The following is a 26,536-nucleotide window of genomic DNA, read 5'->3' as shown; positions in this document are numbered from 1 at the left end:
CATTATGGACTATAGTGGGGACCTTGTTATTTTTTACAGCAAATTTTAAGTTTGCAAAATCATTTTCCAGCATTCCCATTAGGCTCCCATATACTCAAGCATCTCTCCACCATTTATTTACAATGGTGCTGCTGCCCATAAACAGAAATACGAGGTCTAGACATCAATAGCTAATGATAACTACTCATTATTGGGCCAATCACATGAAATTACTCTTCTTGTAGGTGTCACATGCTTTGTATGCATTATTTCATTTAATCTTTGTTGCCACCCTGTTAGGTTGGCATCTTTCGTTTTGTTTGTTTTTTTTTTTTTTGTCTTTTACCATTGAAGAAAGCAAGGTTTTAGAGCAATCCAATGGCTGAATCAGTTAAAACCCGATTACTAGCTTCAGTAATCTATGCCCTTAACTAGCAGGTTATTATGATATAAATTTGGACTTTTATACATCTTAATTTTTCTAGCAGTCACCAAGTATAGAACTGTGTTTTTAATATGTAATAGTCGGTTGTCTCCACAAATTTATAAATACAATACATTCTTCTTAATTCAACAAAGGTCGAGATGCAAATATAACATTTTTAAAGTTATTTCTTTTTTTAAAGTGTTTTATTTGCATTTAAAAATTATTTCTTGCTATCCGGTGAAATCAGTGCTATCTAGCTGCACCCAAATTGATATGAATCAGTGCAATTTGGATAACAGCATATGAATGTTTAACATGTTCAGCAAGTAATCTCATTGGAGTTCTCTTTTAAATTAAATTTGCAGCTGAAGAGGAAATCAGGCCTGGTTCGTAAGTGAGGCCAACACTTAGCAAAATGAGAAATATGTTTTGCAGATAGGTGGTGCAAGTATAGGAAAGGGCCACATTAATATGATGACATTGTTCCACGTTAGTACTACTTAAACATTGTAAAACATTGATTCTTTTCAGTGATGAATGTGTAGACTCTCACCATATGGAACACATGTCTGGCCTGAAATAGTCCAGCAATCTAACAGAACTTATGCAAATATCACATCTTTTGTAGTCATTAGAGAAGGAACTGTGGGAGGACATTTTTGCCCGTCGTAGATACCAATGATCATTCACTTAGACACTTTTTATGAAAATAATTTATTTAAAAAGACTGAGAGGAGAGGCAGCTTCAAAGGAAGCATGAGCTCAGATGGGCAGAGAGAACGTTGTTAATCATTTCTGGGCTTCTGGATAATCAGGAGAGCTACTTCTGGTTAATCACTGACATCCTGCAGAAAATGCTTCAAATGAGAGGCACTGGGACTCTTTCTATCAAGAGAGAACATGCCTCACTTTTATAAGACACTATTTCAGCAGCTATTAACTTCCCACATGTTTTGCAAGGACAGAGTTCAAAGAAAAGGCACGTTGCAAGGGCTGACTTTATTGCTTCAACTGAAAACTGGTTCTAGGAAATCAGTTACAGAAGGGTTTAGCTTAATTCAACGAACATGTATTGTGCAGTAATCAAATTGCAAAGCACTGCACCACCTGTTAGAGTTGGGCATGTGGGACATGTAAAGATGCAGAAAGTATTGTCTCCTGGGAGGGAATAGTTATCAATTTGTCTTAATCCTTGTGGATTAGAGCAAGAGTCAGCAAACTGTCATCCATGGGCCAAATCTTGCCTGCCACCTGCTTTTGTAAATAAAGTTTTATTAAAACACAGCCACACTTATTTATTCTCATAATGTATATGGCTGCCTTCACACTCAACAGTAGACTTGAGTAGCTGCAAGAGAAACTGTATGGTCCAAAAAGTCTAGTATATTCATTCTCTGGCTCTCTAGAAAAAAGTTTGCCACCCCCTTGTCCAGAGAAAGGAGAAATTACCAATCTAGCCTTTCTTCTTTTGCACATATAGAAATTATTCCTTTTTCCTTATTTACCAATCAAATAAAATACTGTTTAAACTCTTTGGAAAATCATAACACTTATCCATTCATTTGACAAATATTCATTGAATGTCAGCTATGTGCCAGGAACTTACTAGATGCATGGGACTCATATCATTAAACTAAATAGACAAAAATCCCCACCTTCTTGGAGCTTCCATTCTAATTGTAGAATATTCATGTTTGTTGTTGTTGTTTAAATATAACATTCAACTGAGTTTCCACTGTATACAGGCACTCCGCCAGGGCTAAAGAGAATGGCATAATAGGAAAAATCATGACCAAAGCCTCAGGAATTCAAAGCCTCCCCACAAATAACTGTCATGCAAAGGAGAAAGGGATAAATGCTATTGCAGAGACCTCGACAGACCGCAATGGGAGTTCAAAGAAAAGAAAGGAGCTCCAAAGTCTTTTTAAAAAACAGTTTGTGATGACAAGGTACAGGGAAATATTTTATCCCCATCTCTTTGGAAGAGAGTGGCCATTAGCATTACAGCTGTACAACCCTGACTGTATTACTGTTGACAGACAAATAACCCTCGGAATAGGAGAGCCATGTTGGAAACTGGCTTCACACGTTGCTGCTGATGTAGGAAGGCAGCGAGATATCCACTCCGACCACACTGCTGGTGGAGGGAGGGGTTAGCAGGAAGTCAGGCTCTTTTGCAACCCAGGCAAGAGCTGTGTCCTTCGGTTTGCTCTCACGGAAATCAGCAGAAGAGAAATTATCAGATTTCTAGAAACCTATTGGGCTTCTCAGCAGGACCAATATCCACAATTGCTGAGAGCATAATATAATATTGTTCTTTCTTTTTTAAGATCTTATTTATTTATTTTTAGAGAGAGACAAAAGGAGGGAGAAAAACGTCAATGTGTGAGAGAAACATCAATTGGCTGCCTGTTGCATAGCCCCAATTGGGGACCTGGCCCACAACCTAGGCATATACTCTGACCGGAAATCGAACCAGCAACCTTTCCCTTTGCTGGACGATGCCCAACCCACTGAGTTACACCAGTCAGGTCAGTGTAATGTAATGTTGTTCTAAGCTGACTGAGTAACTGGACAAAGTCTAATCTAAAAGTTTATATTTAGGATTTAATTTAAAGCCGAGCCTGACACATTGTCTCTGTCTTTGTGTCAACAGCAGAAGCATGCCACGGCCTCCCTTTCATCAGACCCAACCAAGTTTCTGTGGAACAGTTTCCCATGCTGTCCCAGCTGTTTCCAAAGTCAGCCAATAGCGTGGCATCACTAATCTGAATTCACAGAGGAGATGGTTTTGTTTAAGAAATCCCCATTTGCTACCTGCATGTTGTGCTCGCTACCCATACGAAATATATGGTCTTTATTAGCAGGGGGTTTTAGTAAAATCACAGAAGGCATGTTTTGTTCCCATCCTTCCTCCTCCTGAAAGGAAACTCATGATTTTCAATTTTCAGTTGAAGAGCTGGTACGTAAGTTCTTTTTAAAGAAGCAGATGTTTTATAGGACGAGATGAGGCGGGCGAGGAAGTGTTGATAATGTCTTTCAGCAGCAGTTTATGAAAGCGCACTTTGCCAAAGCCCTTTGTCATGTTTGTTCAGCGCAAGCATGTGTCTGGTATTAAGTGCGCTTTGCTCCTGGGAGCTGTTTTGCCCTCTTTGAGGCTCTTCCTGAGTTGTTTATACTTTGCTCAGAGCAATTAATGGCCATTAGACTTTCTCTCTCAGGTCAACTATCTCTGTACATACCTGAAATCTTTACAATAGTAACTTCTAACGCACGGTGTACATAACTCCTGATGCAGGTCAAGATTGTAGGTGCTTTTCATTTAATAACTATTAAAATACATCACTAGCGTGTTATTCAGGTAACTCTACAAACATTGCTTGGGAATAACAGTGGCAACATGGTGGGATTTGAGGGAGAGTTAACCGCACAACACCCAGATTACCTCATTTATAACCACCTCTCTCCTTGCTGCGATAAGAAATCATATGTCAACTGCTGTGCAAATATAGCTGTATGCTTCCCCCAGCCTCAGCCAATTTGCCATTCTCTAAGCCTCTCACCTAGAGACTTAGGGTGCAAAGCTATTCTGTAAGTTAACTTAAAGGAAATAGTAAGTATGACTACAGATGAGTGCTGAAATTGGGAAATGCGGTTCCATTAGATGGTACGGCTTTTGAGGGCAGAGAGTGTCTGGCTGGTCTTCGACTCCAGAATGTGCAGAAAACACTCACCTGATAATTGGTGATTAAACATTCTTTTCCAGCTTTAGGCTTTCTGAAACTCTAACAAAAATTTAATTTCACACATATGAAACCTGGTAGGCAATCAGATCATGCTAAAATCGGAAGAGATTTTTATTCTTTTAAAGTGACCAAGGCTAACTTGCCAGCCATAATATTTAACGGGTTGGTTTCATTTTGCTCTTTAAAAGTTAAACAAAAGGTTGCCAGATGAGTGGGATTTTCCTTTATTGTAAAATCTGAAAATAGCAATGGATCAAAAGTGCTGATTTGGGAAATCAGTATGGGTTCTTAGATGAGTGCATTACTTTTTTAACCTCCTTGAGCCCTGCCCTACCAAACCCGGGTCCCTTAACAAGCCACCTGCGTTCACTCTGTCCATTAGTTTACTCAAAAGCATTAAGAAAGGATTCTGAAGAAATTCATCTGTAAAGATACCATTTTTAATAATCTCAAGTTCAAAATCCTAGATACTAAAGGCACAAGAAATACCAAGTAAATGCCTTCCTAGTTTATGTTCATGTGATAAACATATTCATGTAAATAATCCATGTTTTCTTTAAAATTGTGACTTTAAGAGAATAAGCACCAAGTCCAATGCAGCACCATCATTAAAACATCTTTGGACCTTTGCCTTTGTTAGGTCAGTGGCACATTCTTCTGAGCATCCTTGTTTGTGGCAAATTTGTATCCACTCTGAGTAGGTATGGTTTCTGAGTGTGGATTAAAGCCATGCAGAGCTGTGTCTGAAGTAGACTTAAAAAAATAAAAATAAAATAACTGAGTAGGATCCTTTTCATTACTGAGTTGCTAGGATTATTAAATTTTATATTAGAAGATATTAACCAGATAAAGGTAAATTTATCCAATGGCCTGCCTGACCTAGCACAGTATGTTCATGAGTCTGTTTGTCTGTGAATGAGTGTGGCTTTGGGTTTATAGTATCATGGTATGCATTTGGATTTCTTGTGGTAAAGCTAGTTTGCATAGTTAGAAGTACTGGTGGTTTAGTGGTTCTGCTCAGATAGGTTGGAATCATAAAATGTTAGTGCCGAGAAGACTGAGAGAGGACCTGGTCCAGCACCCTGATTTCTTTACATGCGGAGACAGAGAAGGTGAGAGTGGAAGTCTTCTATTTCCCGGCTTTCACTGCAGCCAACTTCCATTTCTGTACTTTGGTCAAGAAAAATGAACATCTGTGAATCTGACCATTTTGAGTTCCTCAGTGCCAATAGCCCCGGGCCAAACTGTGGGCTATAGGATGGGTAGATAAGAACAGACAGTGAAAGCCTCGCTCGCCCTCGTGGAGTTTAGAAGCTAAAATGGCAGCCATGCAGGTGCAGATAGAGAATACAGGCTCGGAGTAAACCATCTGCCCAGATTTATCTTTCAAACAGGAATAAAATTTACTGAGGAAGAGGGTAAGCTTTTTCAAGCACTGATGGGGAATTGGGAATAAAGAATGGGGAAGAGATGGAGGGACAGCATCTTGTTAGTGTGGAGACAAATTCTGGAAAACATTCCTGCCACAGACTAAGAAACACATAAATGTTTTTTCCTTCTCTCCAGGGGAAGGGTTGGATAAATTAAATTTTCTTAAAAAATTAAATGTATCATTTGTCTTATAAACTTTGAACTTATAATATTCCTGAGAGAAAAGTCCTTGGTGGGCGTCATTAAATATTAATCATTAGAGATCAGTTTAGCAAAGACATTTTAGTCAGGTTGGAACAGCTTTTAAGAAACCAATTACAATGTGGGTTATGAAAGAGAAGTGGAAGAAACCCAGGGAAAATATTAGAAAATGCAAGTCCCTTCACCCAGTGGAATTTTTGCAGAGAACTCTGGCTAACTAACTTGTTGAGACTTAAGACAGCAATAAAAATAGGTCCTTGTACTAAGGATATAAGAATTGGTAAAAAGCAAAAGCTAGGATTGCTAAAATTGCAAAAAATCTTCATTTTTAAGAAATACTTTCTTTTTAATATTTAAGTATTTGATTAAAGGGTAGGTAAGAACTACAAAAAGACCCACTTTATGATCACCTTACAAAATTTACTTTTATAGAAATGCCACAAATTGAACAACATTTTATAATTGGAAGACATGAAGGTATTTTTTTTCACCTTCCAGTATATTGATTGTTCAAAGAATTGTGAAATATTTTTCTTTTAGAGTATCCATTTAGGTTTCATTTCATTAGTTGCATTTCAGGGTAATATGTTGGATTCTGGCAGTCTTTTTAAGACTGATAAAATGTTGGAACTTAAAGATATATCAGAGGTAAGCCTCATTTTCTATATGTGAAAAAAAAATGTGACTGGTGGAATAAGTCAGCGATTTTAAGGGGAAGACACAACAGTTGTAAATTTTATGTACCTATGAATAGAATGTCAAAATATATGTAGTAAACAATGATAGAACTATAAGGAAAAAATAAATAAATTCATAACGACAACTAGAGATGTCAGCATTCCTCTTTCAGGACGTAATAGAACAATGAGAGGAAATCACTGACGCTATAGAAGACTTGACCAACACCATCAGCCAACTCGACCCGACGTTTGTAGAACACTCCACCCAAAAACAGCCGATCGATCACACACACTCAAGTGCACGTCAAACATTCTCCAAAACAGACTACATCTGGGCGATAAAACAAATCTCAATAAGTTTATGACGACTGAAATTATACAAAGTATGTTGTCTAACCATGATGGAATGAGACTAGAAATCAATAACAGAAAGATATCTGGAAAATTCTCAAATATTTAGAAACTAAATAACATACTTCTAAATAACCCATGGGTGGGTCGAAGTAGAACTCAAAAAGAAAATTAGAAAATATTTTAACTATATGAAAATGGATTTATTAAAACTTATGAGATTCAGATAAAGAGTACTCAGAGGGTAATTTATTACATTAAATTATATATTACAAAAGAAATTCTCATATAGATAATATAAGTTTCCACCTTAAGACACTAGAAAGTTGCCCTGACTGGTGTGGCTCAGTGGATTGAGTACCGGCCTGCAAACCAAAAGGTCGCTGGTTCAATTCCCAGTCTAGGGCACATGCCTGGGTTGCAGGTGGAATCCCCGGTAGGGGGTGCATGAGAGGCAACCACACACTGCTGTTTCTCTCCCTCTCTTTCTACCCCCTCACCTGTGTCTAAAATTAAATAAATAAAAATCTTTAAAAACAAAAAAAGACACCAGAAAGTTAAGAGCAAATCAAGCCTAAATTAGGTAAAAAGAAGAAAATATTAAAGAGCAGAGATTAATGAAATAGAAACTATAAAAATAGGGAAATAAATCAAAACTGGAATTTTTGAAGACTGATAATATTAAAAGCCTCTATCCAGATTAGAAAAAAAGACAGAGAAGATACAAATTTTCAATAAAGGGATGAAACGATATTACTAAAATTTCTACAGACATTAAAGGGATAATTAGGAAATACATATAAACAGCTCTGCCAAAAAATTTAATAACTTAGATGAGACAGATGCAAACAAACAGCCTAACAGTGTGCCACCCGATAGCTCTACTTCCAGGAACACGTGCTGAGATAACAAATTTAAAATATGGACAAAGCTTCATGCACCAGTATGTTTATCAAGTGATTATGTATAATAGAAAAAAGTGAAATCAACCTTAAATTTCCAACACTAGGAGATTAGTAAAATAAAACTACGGTTAACCATAATGGTGATAATGATAACAGAAAATTTCCATATATAATGTGACACCAAAAAAGAAAAAAAATTGTCAACAAATGGTGATCTCAATTTATAAAGTTATTTATAAATGAGAACTAGAAAAAATTTACCTTTAACCTGGGCTAATAATAGGTTTATTTTTAATTTGTTGTATTATTTACTCTCTTCTCAATTTTTTATGTATTTTCCAAATTTGCTAAAAATGAAATATCAGTGCCATATTTCAACTGTCATATGCCAAGAAACTGTTTTTTTTTACATATTCCACTTTTTTTAATATTTATTTATTTTTAGAGAGGGAAGGGAGGGAGAAAGAGAGAGAGACAGAAACATCAATGTGCGGTTGCTGAGGGCCGTGGCCTGCAACCCAGGCATGTACCCTGACTAGGAATCGAACCCGTGATGCTTTGGTTCGCAGCCCATGCTCAATCCACTGAGCTACGCCAGCCAGGGCCAAGAAACTGGTTTTATAATTAAAACTATAAATTATTCTTCTTCTGTGAACAGGAAAGTTATACCTTGTGCTTGCATTCCAGTTGATTTTGCTTTAGAAATTTAAAACCATGCCTTTTGAGTAGGGTTTTACATCTTTGTGTAGTGTTCCCTTCCTCGGCTGGCGCGCTGTGAGGCTGTCTTTGCCCCGTCTGCTTCCTGCAGCCCCCACCTGCGTGTCTCGCTGCCTTTCCCAGCCTGCGTGTCAGTGGGCAAAATGTGAGTGTGTTTGTGTCCCCTTAAGTTTTCCTTTCTCTTATTGTCTCATAATCGCTAAAGCAGCTTTTACCAGGAACCCCATGTCTTATGTTTTTCTCTTTCATGCTTCATATAAAAGCCATGATTAAATAGAGATTGCAAGCACTGGTTGATAACGTAACTCTTTTTATTTGTGCGTCTTCCAGCTCTGCCCAGGCCTTTGGAACTCCACATCCGAACTGTGAGAGCCAGGCCCACTGCCCTGCCTCCAGTTGCCCAAGGCCAGCTCCTTCTACAGTCGCTGGGACACAGTGTACATCCCGTCCTTTTCAAAAGTCCTGTAGTGAATGACTTCTGGTTTCTTGTGAAATCCCCATAAATCACTTGGTCAAAAACCTCAGGGCCACCTTCTTAAATAGACTTGAACTCCCTTTTTGGTATATGAAGGATAGCGATCGTAAACCATATGAGGGCAGAGTAAATGGGCTTTTTACAAATGTATATCAACATGTCATTTTTGGTCTTTCTTTTGCATTTGCATAATACAAAACAAACAAGCAAGCAAAATATAACCAGAGACATTGAAGTAAAGAACAGACTGACAGTACCCAGAAGAGAGGGAGGAAGGGGATAATGGGAGAAAGAAGGAGAAGGGTCGTCAGGGAACACGTATAAAGGACCCATGGACAAGGCCAAAGGGGGGTAGGATTGAGGGTGGGAGGTGGGGGTGGGAGGGGCAGGGGAAAGTGGTGGTGAGAAAATGGAGCCCACTGTACTTGAACAATAATAAAAATAAATAAAATCTTAGCTCACAAAAAAATAAAATATAATATAAACTTGGTACTTGGTATGGAGAACACCACCTACATCAGCAGCTTGTCCTGCTGCGCGAGGCTCTGCTGGACATGGGGCCGTGCTTGAGGAATCCGTTTGGGCCCTCGACCTGCAGTTGTCTCACCTGGAATCTTTGGCAGGGTTCTTGACCCCCGCCCCTCCCTTGACCCCACAGTTATCTTCAACTACAGTCTTCTAGCTGCTGTTCCCATGTCAGCGCTTGGGCCGCTCCAGGCTGTCCTCCCCCGAGACCAGAGGAATCTTTGAGAAATATAAATCAGAGCACGTCATTCCTCTCTCTAAAACCCCCGACTTTCTGATTTATGTAAGAATGAAAGTCCCAAATCCAAATTTCACCTCGGGATCTCATTGTAACCTCTTTCCCCAGGTTCAGTCCTCCTGAGCCGTGGGGCCTGCCTTCGGTGTTTCGAACCCACGACTCTTTCCTACCTCAGCACTCTCACGTGTGTCTGGGTCATCGTTCCCTGACCTCTGTCTTCCGCTCCCCTTACTTCCAACTCTCCCACCACCCACCCATAAGTTGTCACCTGGCTGATTTATTGATTTATATTCAGCATTCAAATATGGCTTTAAATATCACCTCCCAGAGGGGCCTTTTGGACCACAATTCTAAATGCAGTTTCCTACTATTTTCTTTTCTCCTTCTCATAGCACTTCCAGTTTTTCATTTTATTGTTATTTATTTTATATGTTTAAGGCCATTCTTTTCTGCAAGCTGGAAGATTTCATGATCATATACCTCAGTGTTTTGTTTATGGTTTGATCAGCACATAGTAGGTACCCAATAAATTATTGTTGAATGAATGAATGAGTAAAAGAAAGAAAAAAATGAATTATGTAAACAATTAGAAAACATTCAAGAGGAAAAAAGTGACAACTTTACTGTCACAGAAAAGTATATGAAAGCATCTAATTTTAATCATATTAGTAAAATTATTTGAAGTTATAATTCCAATTTCCAGCTAAGATTTGGGGAAAGGACACATTCATGTAATGCATGAGGAAAGGCACCTTCTCTGTGTTCATGTTTTGTTTATGTATTAAATATTTATTGAATGAGTAAGAGAATTAATATAATCATGGGAAGCAGTCTAGCTCAATGTATTTAAAACATCAGATTGTTTTTATTGACCCAGATTTCCACCTAAGAATTTGTCACAAGGAATAGTCCTAAATATGGAAAAGGTTATATATTTAAAGATATTTTTCACAGTGTTATTTATAGGAGTAAAACATTGGAAACCACCTAAATGCTCGGTAAAGAATGCTATGCTAGCTAAATGTAGTAAGTATACCCACTAGATAGTATATGAGTAACCCAAATAGTAAAGATTAGGATAATATAATGACTTCAGAAATGTTCATATTATGAATGTAAATAAATGGACACCGAGTTTTATGACAATGTTTACAACTCCTACCCACAGGAAAAAAAGACTGGAAAGAAATATGTCATGCTGTTAATGGCTATGGGTGATGTCTTTCTCTTTAAAAAAATTTTCTTGTACATGCACAGATTTTATTTTTTTACAAGGGTTATAATTATATTAAATTATGGTATAGCCTAGCTGGTATATTGAGGTCTAATTTCATTTTCAGTAGGTTTAAATGAATGTCAGTTGTTACATTTGTAATCAGTGAACTGAAATGCTGCACTGTTCTGTTTTCTGTTAGGATGACCAGACCTTTGCCGACAGTTCCCATGCTCATCATGGCTTGGATCACTCTTCCTCCTGGCAGGACCGCAGTCACTTCCTGTCTAGTCCACGCTTTTCACACTTTAACTGTGAGTAATTAAGTCCTGTACCCGTTTTTAAATTGGATTGAAAAAGGAAATGCAGCTAATGGAAAGATTGAAATGTAAGGTTAGCACATGATAGTAATAATCACGTTGTGTGTTTGAAAGAGAGACAAATAATGTCCCCCAAGTACATTTACAATATTACTCAGTTTAGTACTGATACATATGAGATCCCCTTTTTGTAGATCTTACCCTTATCAGAAAAACTTGAAACAAATCCCCCAAGGTAATAATCTTAAGTAAGCAAAATTTTTGTGTGGAGATCACTGGTAACTGTGGATGAGTGGGCAAAGGAAGTTAGAGGATATCATAATAAAATCCAGATCATCAAAAAGTAGAAAATCTTTGCATAGAACTACTCAGAAATACATAATCTTTTGAAATGAATAAGGATGTTAATATGATTACAGGCTACATTTCATGCTGTGAATACAGTATAAATGTTGATAAAACGTCACCCACACCAACAAGGTGTGAGTAGTCTGTTGCCTCAGGACACCACCTCCCACCACCCACTCCCGCCCCTTCCCTGCTCCACCTACTCTTCAAGTTTCAGCTTGTATTTAATGCCCTTGAAGAAGCCGTGGAACTTAAAGTTCTAAGTATGGTTTCTGTTATGAGTGTCCACGATGTACATTACCATTTTTCTTTAAAACCCTTTTGAGAATAATTATGAAGTTATTTGTTGTTTGAGTGACATTATTATTATTATTATTTTTTTACTGACTCCTCTGTTCACCAGAGTTGAATCCATGATGGCAGGTGCAATGTCTGCTCTGTTCACCACTGTGTCTTCCGCACCCTGCGCAGTACTGGGCACATAGTGAATGCTCAGTTAACGTTAGGTGAATGAGTATATGCGTTGGTGTTTTGTGTTTTTAGTTCGCTTTTATCCAAACCATTGGGACTCAACTGTTATTTAGTGGGTTATTTAAATAATCACTTAGCTCTTTGGTTTACCATGAGCATAGAGTTTGTCCATTCAATCTGACAATGTTCCCATTTTTAAAAAAATCTAGGATGCTGTGAAATAAAATACCAAAATATACCAGAAGGAAGTAGGTCAAATCCAAAAGTGGTCTCTCATTTTTTGCTGATTTATATTTATGGATTCATTGAATAAATATTTATCAGTTTCTGATAATGTTTTGGTTTTCATTACATCATGATTATGTTATTCCAAAAGCTAAGCATTTTCTTTCTCCTGCCTTAACCATTTTTGGCACGTGATTTTATATATCTGCCGCATAAGCCCTCTGCTCTTCCATTCAGACAGCCACGCCTTACTGTGGATCGTTTCTCAGGCTGGTCCTGGTACCTCAGGATCTGACATGCATAGGCCCTTAAGAAAGTTGTTCACATTAAGAAACGGCACATTTTCTCAGATCTGCGTGAGATATGTAAACGTGGAGGAGGAGGCGGGGGCACAGCACCGCCAGACGTGCTGTCCCGGCCCGGAGGGCAGTCAAGCACCGGGAGCCAACAGCACCCCGGTGTGAGCACACCAGCCGGTGCGCCGCTCCTGTTGAGCTTTGCCGCCGTGACTCCAAAAAGGCACCTGGAAGAAAGTGGTTAGAAGGCATTCGGGGGGAACAATCAAGACTTCTAGAATTTTATTTACCATTATGACAGGCAGTGAGAGAAACTGCATTCAGCTTTCCACTCAGCAGCATTTCGCGAGCAGCTGTGGTCATTTCTCAAAGATGTATTCCTCACAGGCAGCCATTCGTTCCTTCTAGAATACAGTTGGATGAGAATAGGAAGAAAACATCACTGAGAACATAACTAGGATAAAAAATGGTTGTTGGCCTATATTGTAAAAAATAGCTTCAAAAGTAAATCTCCTTCTTAGTTTACTTTATCGATACACTATTTAATTCATTATTAATTCATAGCCTTGTTTTAAACTTCTTTTTGACAAGTTTGTTTATGATTTTTCTCACATACCTACCTAAATGTTTCCCAGGATACTTCTAAAATTTAATCATAGACACCTTATTCTTAACATTTTATGTTATTGAATTAAACTTATTTATAGAAGTCACATTTATTCTTATTTGCTTTTCTAATGAAACTTTAATTTTCTATATATTTTTCATAACGTGGTGTTTTATAAGTGGATTAGGATCACCCTGAATACATCTCCACTTGTGTATCACAAACAATGTCAGCTTATTTATAGAAATTGTTCTGTAATTTTTCTTTAACCTCCTTTTAAACTTCTAAAATCACAAAGGAGAGATGTCAACCCCAACAAAGAGAAAAACAGTGCCTTCAGTAAATTCATGATACAGAGAATTGAAGTTGTCTTTAAAAGTGTCATTAATGCCCTCATAGGTATGAGAGAAAATATTACATCCATTAAAAATAAAAGCAGGATGCTAAGAAAAAGGAACACAAGATAAGAAGTCTCATAAACTTAAAATGTTAAACTAGAAAGGTGAAAAACAAAGTTGAAAAAATCACAAAGAAAGTAGACAAAAAAAATAAAGAATGGGGCAATCGGAGAGAAAAGATAAGATATTGAGTTGGCCAAAAAGTCCATTATGTTCTTTTCCATAAAAGACACATTTTTCATTTTCCCCAATTATTCTATTGATTTGGATATTTTGGGTATGTTGGCTATCTTCTGTGTGGTATAATGTTGATTGTTCTCAATTAATGACTCGATTTTATCATTATCAACTTCAACTGGTCTACCTACCAGACCATGGACCATTGCCCATCGAGAAATCACCAGCATGCAACTTCACAAACTACTTTTGACACATTTGATCAGTCATAACACCTTCTCCATACACTTTACAAATCTTTCTTTGCATTTCAGTTGCATTTTTAGCCTTCTTGAAATAATAAAGCATAATATGTCAAAAATGTTGCATATTTTCTTTCCTCTTCACTATTAAGATGGCTACACAAAAATTCACCAATTTTGATAAGTTTCTTTTAAATGCACTTTGATATGACATCTCTCACAATACAATCTAACAAAATTGTTTCAAATGAAGTTAAAGACAACTAAGCACTACCAGAGCCATCACAGGGGGAAAAAAAAAGACAACAAACTTTTTGGCCAACCCAATATTTGGAAAATCAGTTCAAGAGAGATTATACCTGATTAGTGAGAGCCTTAGAATAAGAGAACAGAGAAGGCAGAACAAAGGCCAGAAGAGGGCGGGTTCACAAGGCCCACCCAGCAAGACCTGTTGCACTGCTGTCTTCCAGAGACTTTCCTTCCCCCTCTTCCTATGTTGATGCCCGTGGATCCAGACCCTGTGCCTTTCTCTGCTTGTTTCAATGCAAGGGACTCTGGCTGGTGTGGCTCAGTGGATGAGTGCCAGCCTGTGAACCAAAGGGTCACTGGTTTGATTCCCAATCAGGGCACATGCCTGGGTTGCAGGCTGAGTCCCTGGTGGGTGGCACACAAGAGGCAACCACACACTGATGTTTCTCTCCCTCTCTTTCTCCCTCCTTTCCCCTCTCTCTAAAAGTAAATAAATAAAATGTTTAAAAAAAAAGAAAGGGAGAGGAATGTTTTGTCTTTATATTTCTGAAAATGGATTTCTTTTCCACTTAGTGAAAACTTTGAGTGGTTATAAAATTTTAGGTTGAAAATGACTTCTGAAGTGATTGCACTATTATTTTTCAAAATCCAGTGTTACTGTTGAAAACTTTTGTCTTTATTGTTTGACTCCTACTCGTTTGAAGTAATCTTCTCCATCACCACTAACTGCTTACTCAGCCCCAGGAACTTCTAGGATCTTTTTAATCCTACTGAGTTTTGTAATGATATGCCTCCCAGTGGGTCTTGTCTTATTTACTTTACAAACTACTTACTGGGTGGGCCCTTTTAATCTGGGCGCTCATCTTCTGTTCTATCACATTGAAGGAAGAAAGGAAAGACTCCATCAGGAAAATCTTTGAGAAATAAACACAGAGAAGAATTGATAGATTATTTGCTTCAGTTGAGCACTTCAGGAACAAACTACTAATAGAAATACAGCAGACCTAATTGAGCTATTAGAAACAATTAAGGGTGTTCATAGAGAAAGAGCAAATAAAAAAACAAAAATAAAACATGAGTCAATTAATAATTCCAGGGAAGAAATTGAGCAAGAAAAGAAACATTTTTATAGTATACCTATTAAGTTTGTGTGAGCTGTATTTACATAGTCGTAGTAATATAAATACTCACTATTGACATAACTTGAAGTTCAGATGTAACTATATAGGGAGAATGGGGTGAGGAGAAATGGGTGGGTGTAGAGAGGTCTAAAAATGATAAATCAGAAAATAGCAATATAAGCTTCCTTTGTTTACGAAAAGCGAAGTAAATACAGAAAAATAAGTCTAAAAGAGTTGGTTGTGGTTGACTCTAGGGAGCGGGATTGTGGGATTGGGAGGGATGGGGTGAGAGACTGCAGTCTTTCCACAATGTGTAGCCCTTTGGTGCTATTTGATATATTTATGATGTATACCAAGGGTAAAAAAAGGAATCTTATTAAAATAAAATGCTATTAAGGAAATCCCAGCTTTTATGTGTGAATAGCAAGCATTTGATTTCCTTGTTAACTTCCAAACATGAAAGCCCGGGGCTGGAGTTCGGAGCAGCTGGACCTGTATGGCGACATGAGGCATGGACCACTGTAGGGGCTGAGGTGGGCGTGATGAGTCCATGGGTCCGCAGGACGGGCTCCTTTTCACTCGGTTGGGGTCCGTACTGGGTGAGACCCTTTGTCTATGCTGCACATGCTGAGGCATTCATTCTGCTGACTGCGGTGCCCTGTCAAACTGGGACCAAACGGAAGCGTAGAATCACTGACCATGGAAAAAACAAAGGAAATGGGAAAATACTGCATAATTTGTGGTCTTTGAAATGATCCAGCATTAATGAAAGTTTGTTTTAAGTAGTAATTTATGTCAGCTTTGTGCAGTTCAGGTCGATTGAAGAAAAGGTAGATTCCTTCTGCCAGGAGGAAGGGGAGCAATGTATACATTGTAAATTCATATTACCATTGGAAATGGGAACACAGAAATCCATTATTTCGGGCCATGATTACTACCAAATTTATCCTGGCTGGCTAGAAGTCATGCCCGTGACTCAGGACACTCTTTCAGAAGACTTGGATTCCACTGCCTTCAGCCTGTAGACAGTGGGGGCTTAGTAAGAGCGACTCATTATGCCCGCGGTTGAAACTGTCATTTTTACTTTTATAAGTAGTGACTGACCACTGGTCGCCCACGTATAGCTCCTTTTAGGCTAAAGGAACATACTTCAGGGCAGACCCTAAGACCAGACTCGAGTGAGGCCTGCAGTGGTGTGATGACGTCTCCAATTCTCGAGTCCTTTGAGATGAACATGCCTAATGGTTGTGGAGTTGGTACCTCTAAACTGAGTTGTAAGAAGACATGCTGATGGCAAATCTTCTGTAATTCTCAAACTGTTGTAAATGATGTTTACTGTAGTAAATGATCCCCAAAAGACAGGATGATTTTTCATAGGGGAAAAATGTTATCAGGATTATTATAGGCATTGGAAGTGAATCATGCCTATTAATTTAGTTTGATAGTCTCAGAAAAGCGAATCAATGAAAGTTGCTAAAAAAAGAACTCTATTTCACTTCCTCACCTCAGTTTTCATTGCTATAAAAGGAAAAGAAAAGTTAAGTGTTCTCAGTTCGTGAGATGAGGTGCCTGTCGGGGGAGTTTAAGTCCCTCCGATGAAAACCACTTTCTCCCCAAGAACAGCACTCCCATTTCCCCTGTGCGTTGTGCTTCAGGATCCACGCAGCTGACGCTGAGTAGACGCTTCACACATGGTCTGTCCTCAGACGTGTAGAATAAAATGCCAAGGCTTTATGACAGGAAAAATGTCACAGTACTGATAACAAAATATATATATATTTTTTTTATTGGGGGGGAATGATTTTTTTATTTCACGACAGCACAGCCTTTCTGTCTCTCCATTTTACAGGTTCATTGTACATGATAGGGATTTTTTTGTGTGACTATATTTTCCCTGACCAGTTAGGTGCCAGAGATTTTTAAATCATTGGGTTCATTGGGATTAAATAATTGGGATTATTGCAATTTGACAAGGTACTTTGTAGAAAACAACTGGAAATTTCCCAATGGGCTAACTCTTACAAATTCCTTTATATTCATTTGTTCAGGTGACATTTACTAAGAGGCTATGCATGAGGCTCTCTGTTTGGCTCAGGGGGTTACTGCAGTGAACTGGACAGGCAGGGTCACCTCATCTCATGGAGGCAATAGGTAGTAAACAAGTAAACAATTTAACATGGTGATTGGTGGAATCAAGACAAAATGGTACAAGATACCTGGAACAGGACCGCTACTTTAAATTAGTGATCTGGACATGTCTTTTGGAGGAGGTTACCATTGAGTTGAGTGAGACCTGAATGGCAAGAAGCAGCAGCTGCAGCAGCTGAGTTAAAATGGAACTGGAAGAGGGAGCAGTGCAAGCGCAAAGGACCCAGAGAAGAAAGGGACGTGCTCTAGAGAGAGGGGACACTGAGCAAGTGAGTGAGAGAGAGACAAGAGGAGAGAGAAAGGAGGTCCCAGTGGAGCTAAAGTCAGATGTTTGGATTTTATTCTAAGTTTGCGGGGATGCCAATTGTTGGGGTAAACTCTGATTTAGCTCTGACTGTGGTGTGGAGAAAGGGGCAAGATGAAACAGGGAAAGGGAAAATGGTGGCTTGGGCTGGGGTGATGGTGTAAAGCAGAAGAACTCGGGTGAATTGGAGGCATAACCATCAGAACTTACTCCTAGATTGGATGGGTGGAACAGGCAGGACAAAGGAAGGAAGGAGCCCAGATCTGAGAAACTAGGTGATTGAGTATGTCATTTTCTGAGATGGAGAAGAGTACAGGACGGGCAGGCATCAGAGATGAGAAATCATGCAGGAAGATCTCACATAAGTTGGAACTCACAAGAGATGGTAAGAGGAGGTAGAAAACAAGTAAATGAAGATTCCAAATCTAGTCTCAATTTCCTTTCATGTAACCAAGTATATTCTGTAAAAAGGAGTTGCTTAAGATTTCTCCCTTCAAAAGTCTATGTGTGCTTTATATCATTATGTACTGACCACACACGTCTTCCACTCTCGATACTTCAAATCCACCTCCCCCAAATTAAATCACATGGATGTTTTTTTAAAAATATAGTAAACTGATTAAATTTATTCCTACATTGAAGGTCTCTTAGGCCATGTAAAATTTAGAGGAAACTAGATGAAATCAATAGTTTCATGTAGTTAGTCAGACCGGGGATTGCATTCAGCTGGGCTTATTTCTCTGTCTCTCTCTCTCTCTCTTTTTTTTTTTTTTATCTCACCAGCATTCACCACAAGAGCATCTACTCCCAATTCACCTTCAATCAAGGAAGATGCGACAAGATTACCAATGGATGGAACAAGTCTACGATCCACAAAGGAGGAATACGAAAGCAAAAAAAGCAAAATGTAATTAGTTGCTTTACATGAGTGTTTTACAAATAATAGCATGTCCACCCTTGCTGCAACCTGGCCCACATTATCAGGCAGACATGTCTGAAGTTTATGCTCTTCAGCATTGCCAAACATCAACTAAGGTAACGATACAGTTGGTCCTTGTGAAAGATATAATTAAACCAATCCAAATAATGTCAGCTCGTGAATGACTTACAACTAACTTATTGGCAACTTGCACCAGCAAAGAAAGTGATATTTTTTGCTTTGCATTTTCTTTTTCAGGTGTGCTCAGCCACATCTTTCCAACCAAAATTCAGATTTATAATTGAAGTCTTTCAAAAATGGCTGGCTAAACAGGAGGAAAATGAATTCCCCTTGAGGCTGAATTTGCCAGCACTTTAGATTCAGGGAATATTTATATACAATTGATTTTTTTAAAGTGCTTTCTTTCTAATAAATTATCATGTGTTATAGCATGCCATGGAAATATGCAAATATTATATTAGCTCACTTTATAAATGCACAGGATTGTTAAATTCATCATCTCAGCAGTCTATTACTACATGCAGTATCTCAACATTATTTCCAATCACCCATATTAAGTAGCAATAAAGAATTTAATTTACAATGCTATCTGAATTGTAGAGCACTGTAGAGAATTCATTGCACAATTTATTTATTTGTCTTTTTGTGGCCAAATATCCCACTGTGATCACTTCAGTTATGTCCTGGACCATCTTTGGTTTACTCTGACCAAAATCATAGTACCAAACTCCTGTGTCCATGAGATTGCTCTGCAAGAGTCCTCATATGATTTGGTACTGTCTGTCTACTTTCAGCATCTCAGCTTTTCCAACATCAAGGTGTCTTTAAGAACTTACCTTCATTACGCGCCGACGTACCAGTGGAGAAGGATTTCTATTCAATGCTAAATAATGGTAAACACCCAGGCACTAAATCGTCATTGGGTCATGGTGGGAAAATTCTGCACAGAGGCAAGGACAATAAAGCAATCCCTTCCTAATGTGCATCACATTTTGTGTTTGTTAGATTTCTCATCTGTCATAAAGAGGCTTCCATTGCCACTCAAGATATGTCTTCCTAACTCAGGATATTTGAATATGCAGAAGAGGTGATACTCTCATTCCATGAACATAAACGCTACAGTTACCACAGAAGGTGAAGCTGTTTCATGCCCCCAAATTACATAATGCAAACTACATGACCCCTGAGAGTACAGGCATGCGTGTTATCATTTATCCATTCCCTAAAGCTTGTATTGAGTTCTTACTAGAGGCCAGTCATTGTGCTAGGAAGGAAAAAAAAAATGAAACAAAACATAAAAGGAGGCGTTTATGTCCCAAATTTAGTTTGGCATGAGGAATTACATGGAAAAGGGGTGATGTGCCCAGGCTAGCTGGCAAAATTCTGCATTACAGAACATTAAAGAGGTTTGGTTTGGTTTGGTTTGGTTTTGTCTAATCTCAGGACTTCAGGCTGTTAATGTGCTAATGAGCACTATGGGGCTTTAGCAGGAATAGTCTTTTTTCTGAAGGAACAGCTCACACCCTGGTGCAGCACATAACCTCTGTCGCTCTCTGGTAATATCTGGGCTATTAAGAAATTGTGTCAGTATTGTCATTGCTGTTTCGACCAATATCACAATATGTTGTCGCCTTGGATCTGGGGAGAAAATTAACAGGTTTATTCAAACCCTACACATAACAGTTGAAAACTTTACCCTAATGTATTAGTAGGAACTTCACCCAGTATATTCTGTTTAATAGGAACTAATTTAAACCATTATTAGCACATCTGTGGTCATTTAAAAAAAATTATGTCAAGACAGTGAGACCTGAAAGTTTAAGGTAACTCAGATTATTTACTTGGCAAACCCTTGAAAACATATTAGCTGATGGTTTTATAACAGAATGGAGAGAGACCTTATGAAAGACCTTTTTCAATCTGAAAAATAAAATAAAGCCACTATGTCACATTATTGCAGGTCTTACGCTACTTACTGTTGGGTGAATGGAGGTGTCTGACTTTAACTATGAAACACACAAGAACTTCAAAGGCAAAGTCAACTTTTTGAGAGCAATGTGTTGTCGAAATTCTTTGGCCCTCTGTTTATATGGAATTAAACCCAAGGACCTGTCTTCTCGGAGGATTTTTCCTGTCTCTTGCAGTCCCATAAGCTGGAGTTAGAAATCAAAAAGAATGCTAAGAAAACACTAATAGCCTGATTTGTACAATTCAACGCCAGCAGCTGTTCCTCCCTTACTTACCCCCCTGGCAGCAGAGCGTGTGATACCAGCGCCATCCGAGCTGAGGCTGGTCAGCCATATTGCTTGTAGCCCTGGGACACTGGACGGGATAATAAGCCTTATCCTTACAATGAGCCTGGTCCAAGACTTAATTTGGAGATTGACTTTTTTGGTTTAAGAATTTTGAATCTTCTGACCATCTTTCTCTCTAAACTTACTAAGCTTCCACTGAAGTCACTGAAGGCCACAGAGGGGAGAAACAGCTGGGAGAAATCTGGCGTGATGTTTTTCCCATGGGCTAAGGTTGTTATTGCTTCCTAGTGCAGTAGTGTCTGCTTTGAAGGTGGGAAAAAGCTTGAATAACATCTTACACAGCCAGTTTCCCAGAACCAATGACTTGTCTTCTTAGCGTTATACAGTAGTTTACACATTTTTTACTAATGAAGAGATAAAATCTGTAGCTTAACAAAACAGTGTAAGGCATTTGGATTTAAAGGTTACATGGATAAAAAATGCCTACCTACTTAGCTAAGAAAACAATTAAGCCTATTTTTCCTCATTTTTCTCCTTTCAACTATGGTAAATACATTTTCCATTTTGAGGCTTGGGTCAGTGACATGTAAAGTGCATTTAGAGTCACAGTAATTGTTACATTTTTTCTAATCTGCATTGAACCTTATAGTTAAATAACAAATGCTGTTTTAAGTGGGACCAAATTCTTACGTAAAGTTATGTGGTAAATTTTTCAGCAGACTCTTTGTAGGAAGGAGCAAATATCTCAAATTGTTTTACTCGGGATTCATACTGTAACCCCAGCTACACGTGATACGGTAGCCAAGAACGGGAATGATCATTCAGTGACTCCTTTTCTAAGATTCTTCCACTGCTCCACAAACAAACTGTCCCAGTGTTTTCTCTCCATCCGAAACAAAACAGAAAATTTGTGATTTTCATGGCCTTATAGTGAGGAAGCTGTCCTCACGAAAGCATCTGGTTTTCTTGGATCAAAACTAAACCATGAATCTTAAGCTGGAAAGTAAATTTGGGAAAGTTTGTATATAAAGACATTTCATGCACTAAAGTTCAATATAAAAATAGTTACGTCTTTCAACTTTTCAGTTCTCAAATATTTAGCAATAAAAACATATCAACTTATCCCTATTTGAGAAAAGAAATTTAAACCATGAAAGATTCCATTTAGTTTCACTTCCGTACTAAACACGACACATCTACTTTAAGGCCAGGAAAAATGCTTACGTCTAGAAGCAGAACTGTAGATTCCAAGCCCCCAAACAAATTTCACAGAAGTCTCCCGTGATTTTGATTAGTAACAAAGTAAACTAATCTGCACTGCTCTGGTGAAACCAGCCGACCTTCAAGTTCTAACCTGGCCTGCCCTCATCTGAGTCTCTCCTGCTCAGTCCATGCCTATGCTCACATCCTACCTAAATCAAAACCCAACCCAGCTCACTCGGTGTTCTACCAGGTCAACCCCTACTGTTGACCTCCGAAGAACCCACAACAAAAAGGTAGACTGGGCCATCTGCATATCTGTCAGGACCAGCCAATTAGAAAAGGGTTTAAGTGTCACATGGCTTTTACTACTCTCACGGTTGAAACTCTAAGAATAATACCTTTGTAGCTGGGGGTATCTTTTCTTTGTAACATAGCTGGACTCTGATGTGGTACAAATTCATGCAACAACCATGGGTGTTGAACTTGCCGCCTTGCTCTCTCTAGGAATATACTGAGTGTCTAAACATAGTTTGTTAGTTCCCTTTCAGGAGGATAGTTAAAGCAATATATAATCCAGTGAGCTCTTCCTTTGAAAAGGTAGACTCTTATGCTGTTGAGCATAGAAGGGAGAAATGGGGAAAAAATGCCGCTACAGCCAAAATAAAGCCATGCCACATCGATCTTAATAGAATAGTGATTCTAACAAGAATGTGCTATGTTTTAAAAAATCGCAGTTGCACTACTTGTTATATTCCCTGTTTTTCTCGAACTGGCAGATGCAGGACTTTCATGCCCACACTGTCTTCTATCATCTCTCAGTGGATCCCCACAGCTTGACACCCACTCATTTTGTATTCTTCAGTAAAGCATTTTGACTGAATATTTAAGTAAAAACAAAAGTCACAATTTAGCCTCAGATATTGGTGCCGTGTGTCATCTTAGCTGTATACTTCACTGGAAATAAAAGATCATAAAACTGGCTTGAAGCAATATTTTTTAGAATAAAATTAGTGGATGTTAAATTACCAACAGTTCAGATGTTGTCATTTAAAAGTAAGAAAATATCTTATTCTGAGGGAAAGGAGGGTAATATTATGTTCTCATTAGTCACTAATTGACAGTCTGCTTTAAATTCTATTTAGTATTTTCTTAAAAATCATACTTTTTTAAAAAAAAGGACAAGTCTTATTTTTATAGTATTAGGTTTTCCATCCAATTAGAGTTTCCTTTTGTTTGTTTCCTTAGAAATGTTTCAGTTTGGAATCAGGTGTATTTTTGAGTCATGGAAGCCACCAAGAGTTCAAATGGCTTTTAAAGGCCCCAAACAGCTGGGCCCACGATGCAAAAACTTGCACTTCAAGAGCTTGCATCTCTCTTTGTTTTTGAAATACTGTATTTTAATTGCAAATGTTTCCCCCTAGTGTCTCTCTTTTATTTCTTTCTCTGGGATTCACAGTCCAATGCTCAAGGGTCTTTGGAAGCAACTCGTGTCCTTGGTTTGGGCCAGCCGTGGCCTGGAGTCGTGCTTGCTTGTCCTGTGCGTTTGTTTTAAGGCATCAGGGTGAAGGCAACCCTAGCGATTTAGTGAGATTAATAGATGAAACACAATTTTTTCCTCCTGGTGTGGGCTGCTCTGTTACCCAGGTGTGAAAGGCTACTTACTCTTGGTAAAACAAGCGTGTTTCTCTTCATCCCTGTGTCCTGGCTCTCAGCTAATTTTTAGAGCAGTATTTATATGTGCTTCATTTATCTGGAGAACCTATTTAATCACCTTCTCTATCTTATTCTGAAAACGTGTGTCATGTTGTACATATGATTTAAAATCTAAATGTCTAATATACCCCTTTAGCAAGCTTTTTTTTCTTTTTTCGGTTCTTGAAGCTAGCTATTATCAGATCATTCTGCATAACTCATATTCAGGGTTATCCCTAGGGCAGTGGTAGTGCTAGTTTAGATTTTGTTTGTCCCTTGTCGCTGAGCACTTAGCTGGATAAGGAAATGAAGGATGGCAGGAGTTCTGTAAAATGATATGAACACAGAGGAAGCTGGGTTGCCTTCAACAACACACATTTTAAACAGCACAGTTGAAAGAAAAAGCTGCAGTAGCACTCCATCCTGTATCTGCTGTGGGGTCCTGGAAGGCAGCGCCGTGAGACGTCCTGCTGAACTTGGTTTACACTGCAAAGTCCTGTCCCTAATGAAAGACTCACTGAACCTTCCTGTTCTTTATGGACTTCGGTTAGTGTTATGGACGTGGATGCAAAGTGGCCTCCCTTCAGAGAGTTTTCTGTCTGCGTGCCCTGTGCTTGTCTGCCATTGTGGATTTTCATCTCATTTGTGCCATCACTAAACCCACTGTAATGTGGAGATGCAGGCTTGATGTATGGCTTAGCATTTTGAAAACTTCCCATCAAACAGAAGCTCAGGTGTCCATGACCGGAAGTCAGATAGCCATCTAACATGGTGGCTATGGGGAAGTTGGGCAGTTAAAAAAGTTTGGAGAAACCTAGGAATTTTTGCCCTTTTCTTTTTTCTGAGCTGAGTAAAATAGATGCATCAGTTCTAACGAGGCACTTCCTGCCCCGAGTCACTGGCAGAGCTGCCTCCTCCCAACAGCTGCAGGCTTGAGAGACCTCACGCTGCTGGCCAAGGTTCGTTCTGTGCTTTGAGTAAGACCACAGCCAATAAAGCCAATGTGTACCGTGGAAAGAGTTTCCCATTTTTTCCATTGGAGAAGTCTTTCGTGAGGTTAGTTTGAGTGTTCCAAATTAACAGTGGTGGTCAGTGCTAAATTTTTAATTTTAACTGCATGTAAACCTGCTCACTAGATTTCATTGAGGATAAATCAGTTGTCTGTGAGGAAGCTACATATCCTTTTGTGTAGTATTCTTTAGAGCACCGGTTCTCAAAATTGTAGCCCCTACACCAGCAGCAGCAGCAGCAGCAGCAGCACCTGGAAGCTGGTTAACGTTGAGATTCTCTGGCCATCTCCAGGCCTAGTGATTCAGAAACCCTGGGGCTGGAGCCAGTTAGTATGTGTTGTAACAAGTCCTCCCGTGACTCTGATGAATGCTCAGGTTCAAGTGGCCTTCATTTGATTATAACATTCTCTGAGTTTTAGGGTATCACACAAGAAAAGAACATGGTTTCTTTTCTACGTGATGTGCAAGGGCACCCTTTTCAAATTTGGTTTTTAATAGCATGTATTCTCCCAGGGGTCCAAGTTATGAGTCCAGTCTGAGGGTGACTCGGGTAAAGAACTTAAAGCCACTTCCAAAGATAGTTAATTTACTACCAGAAGTCGCTTCCCTACCTGCTCTGCCTAGGCAACTTCGATTAACCAGAACTTTCCGCCTAGATTACCATTGAGGCATTCAATGAAATCAGGACCTACAGGTGTAGCTCTTCTCTCTGGTTTCAAGAGTAGAACAAATATTTGATTATCAAAAGGATATAAACTTCTGTGGGGCTGAGTTCCTAGCCTCTTTTTCCTCCCTCCCTGGCATTTGAGGACAACCTGATTTAGGGCCTTAGTTCTGTGTTACCATTTCACATACGACTTTGTTTTTTCCTTTCTGTACCAGCCATTCACAGTCATCCATCAGAGTAACGTTTCCAGACTCCAACATAGTCATGTAAAGATTTTGATTTGATGACCAGTGAACTTCAAATCTCAACCAGCTTTTCCTCACTGTCTACAACTGAGATCAGGGATTTATTGTATCATTCCATCTCTTTGTTCTTGAAAGACCAATAAAAATTTGTGTTGGCCTTTTATCTTACATTTTATACCCTCCAACTTTATATAATTAATAATTTGAAATGTTTGTGTCAAATTACACTGCTCCTTTTTACCCTTATTTGCTTAGGAATGGACTAAATAAGAAATCTACACAGAATTCTCCTATTCTAAAGTATCTTTACCTAAATCTTTTCAATAATTCTCAATTATTGAATAATTTCTGAATACTTGATTTAAACATAAAAAAATAAATAAATGTTACGCTATGTTATACATTAAAGGAAGTGTGTTTTTCTGGAAAAATGCTTATTTATTAAGCAATCACCATGTGACAGATCCCATTCAAAGTATTTGCCAAGGACAGCCCCTTTGCCCAGTCAGTCCCAGAGATAAACGTGCAGGCTTTACATAAGTAACAACACCACGTGACTAGAGCCAACAGCATAACCGCTCAAACTGTGTTGAAAATGTCTTCAAATATTTTGAGGTTTGGAATTTGTACCAAATGGTCATATAGGTAATTTGTAACATTTAAAACAGGCTACATGAATATGGAAATGCGTTTTGTTACACATGCTGCTACCTGCTTTGGAGGAATTTCC

General features: G+C 38.6%; 1 protein-coding gene across 6 annotated transcripts in view; it reads left to right on the top strand.

The window, feature by feature from the left end:
- Positions 1–26,207, top strand: part of CEP128 (centrosomal protein 128) — a 433,346-nt gene extending 407,139 nt beyond the window's left edge. For all 6 annotated transcript variants that reach the window (XM_036012776.1, XM_036012791.1, XM_036012780.1 and 3 more), the window contains 2 exons: positions 11,091–11,202; positions 18,578–26,207. In XM_036012776.1, coding sequence (XP_035868669.1) covers positions 11,091–11,202; positions 18,578–18,705 — 240 coding nt within the window. In that variant the 3' untranslated portion in view covers positions 18,706–26,207. The remainder of the gene's footprint in view (positions 1–11,090; positions 11,203–18,577) is intronic.
- Positions 26,208–26,536: the final 329 nt, after the last annotated feature.

The sequence above is a fragment of the Phyllostomus discolor genome, chromosome 1, assembly GCF_004126475.2.
Source record: "Phyllostomus discolor isolate MPI-MPIP mPhyDis1 chromosome 1, mPhyDis1.pri.v3, whole genome shotgun sequence".
In the NCBI taxonomy this organism is placed as follows: domain Eukaryota; kingdom Metazoa; phylum Chordata; class Mammalia; order Chiroptera; family Phyllostomidae; genus Phyllostomus; species Phyllostomus discolor.
Note: the sequence above shows the minus strand (reverse complement) of the source record. Positions and strands in the feature narration are given on the sequence as shown.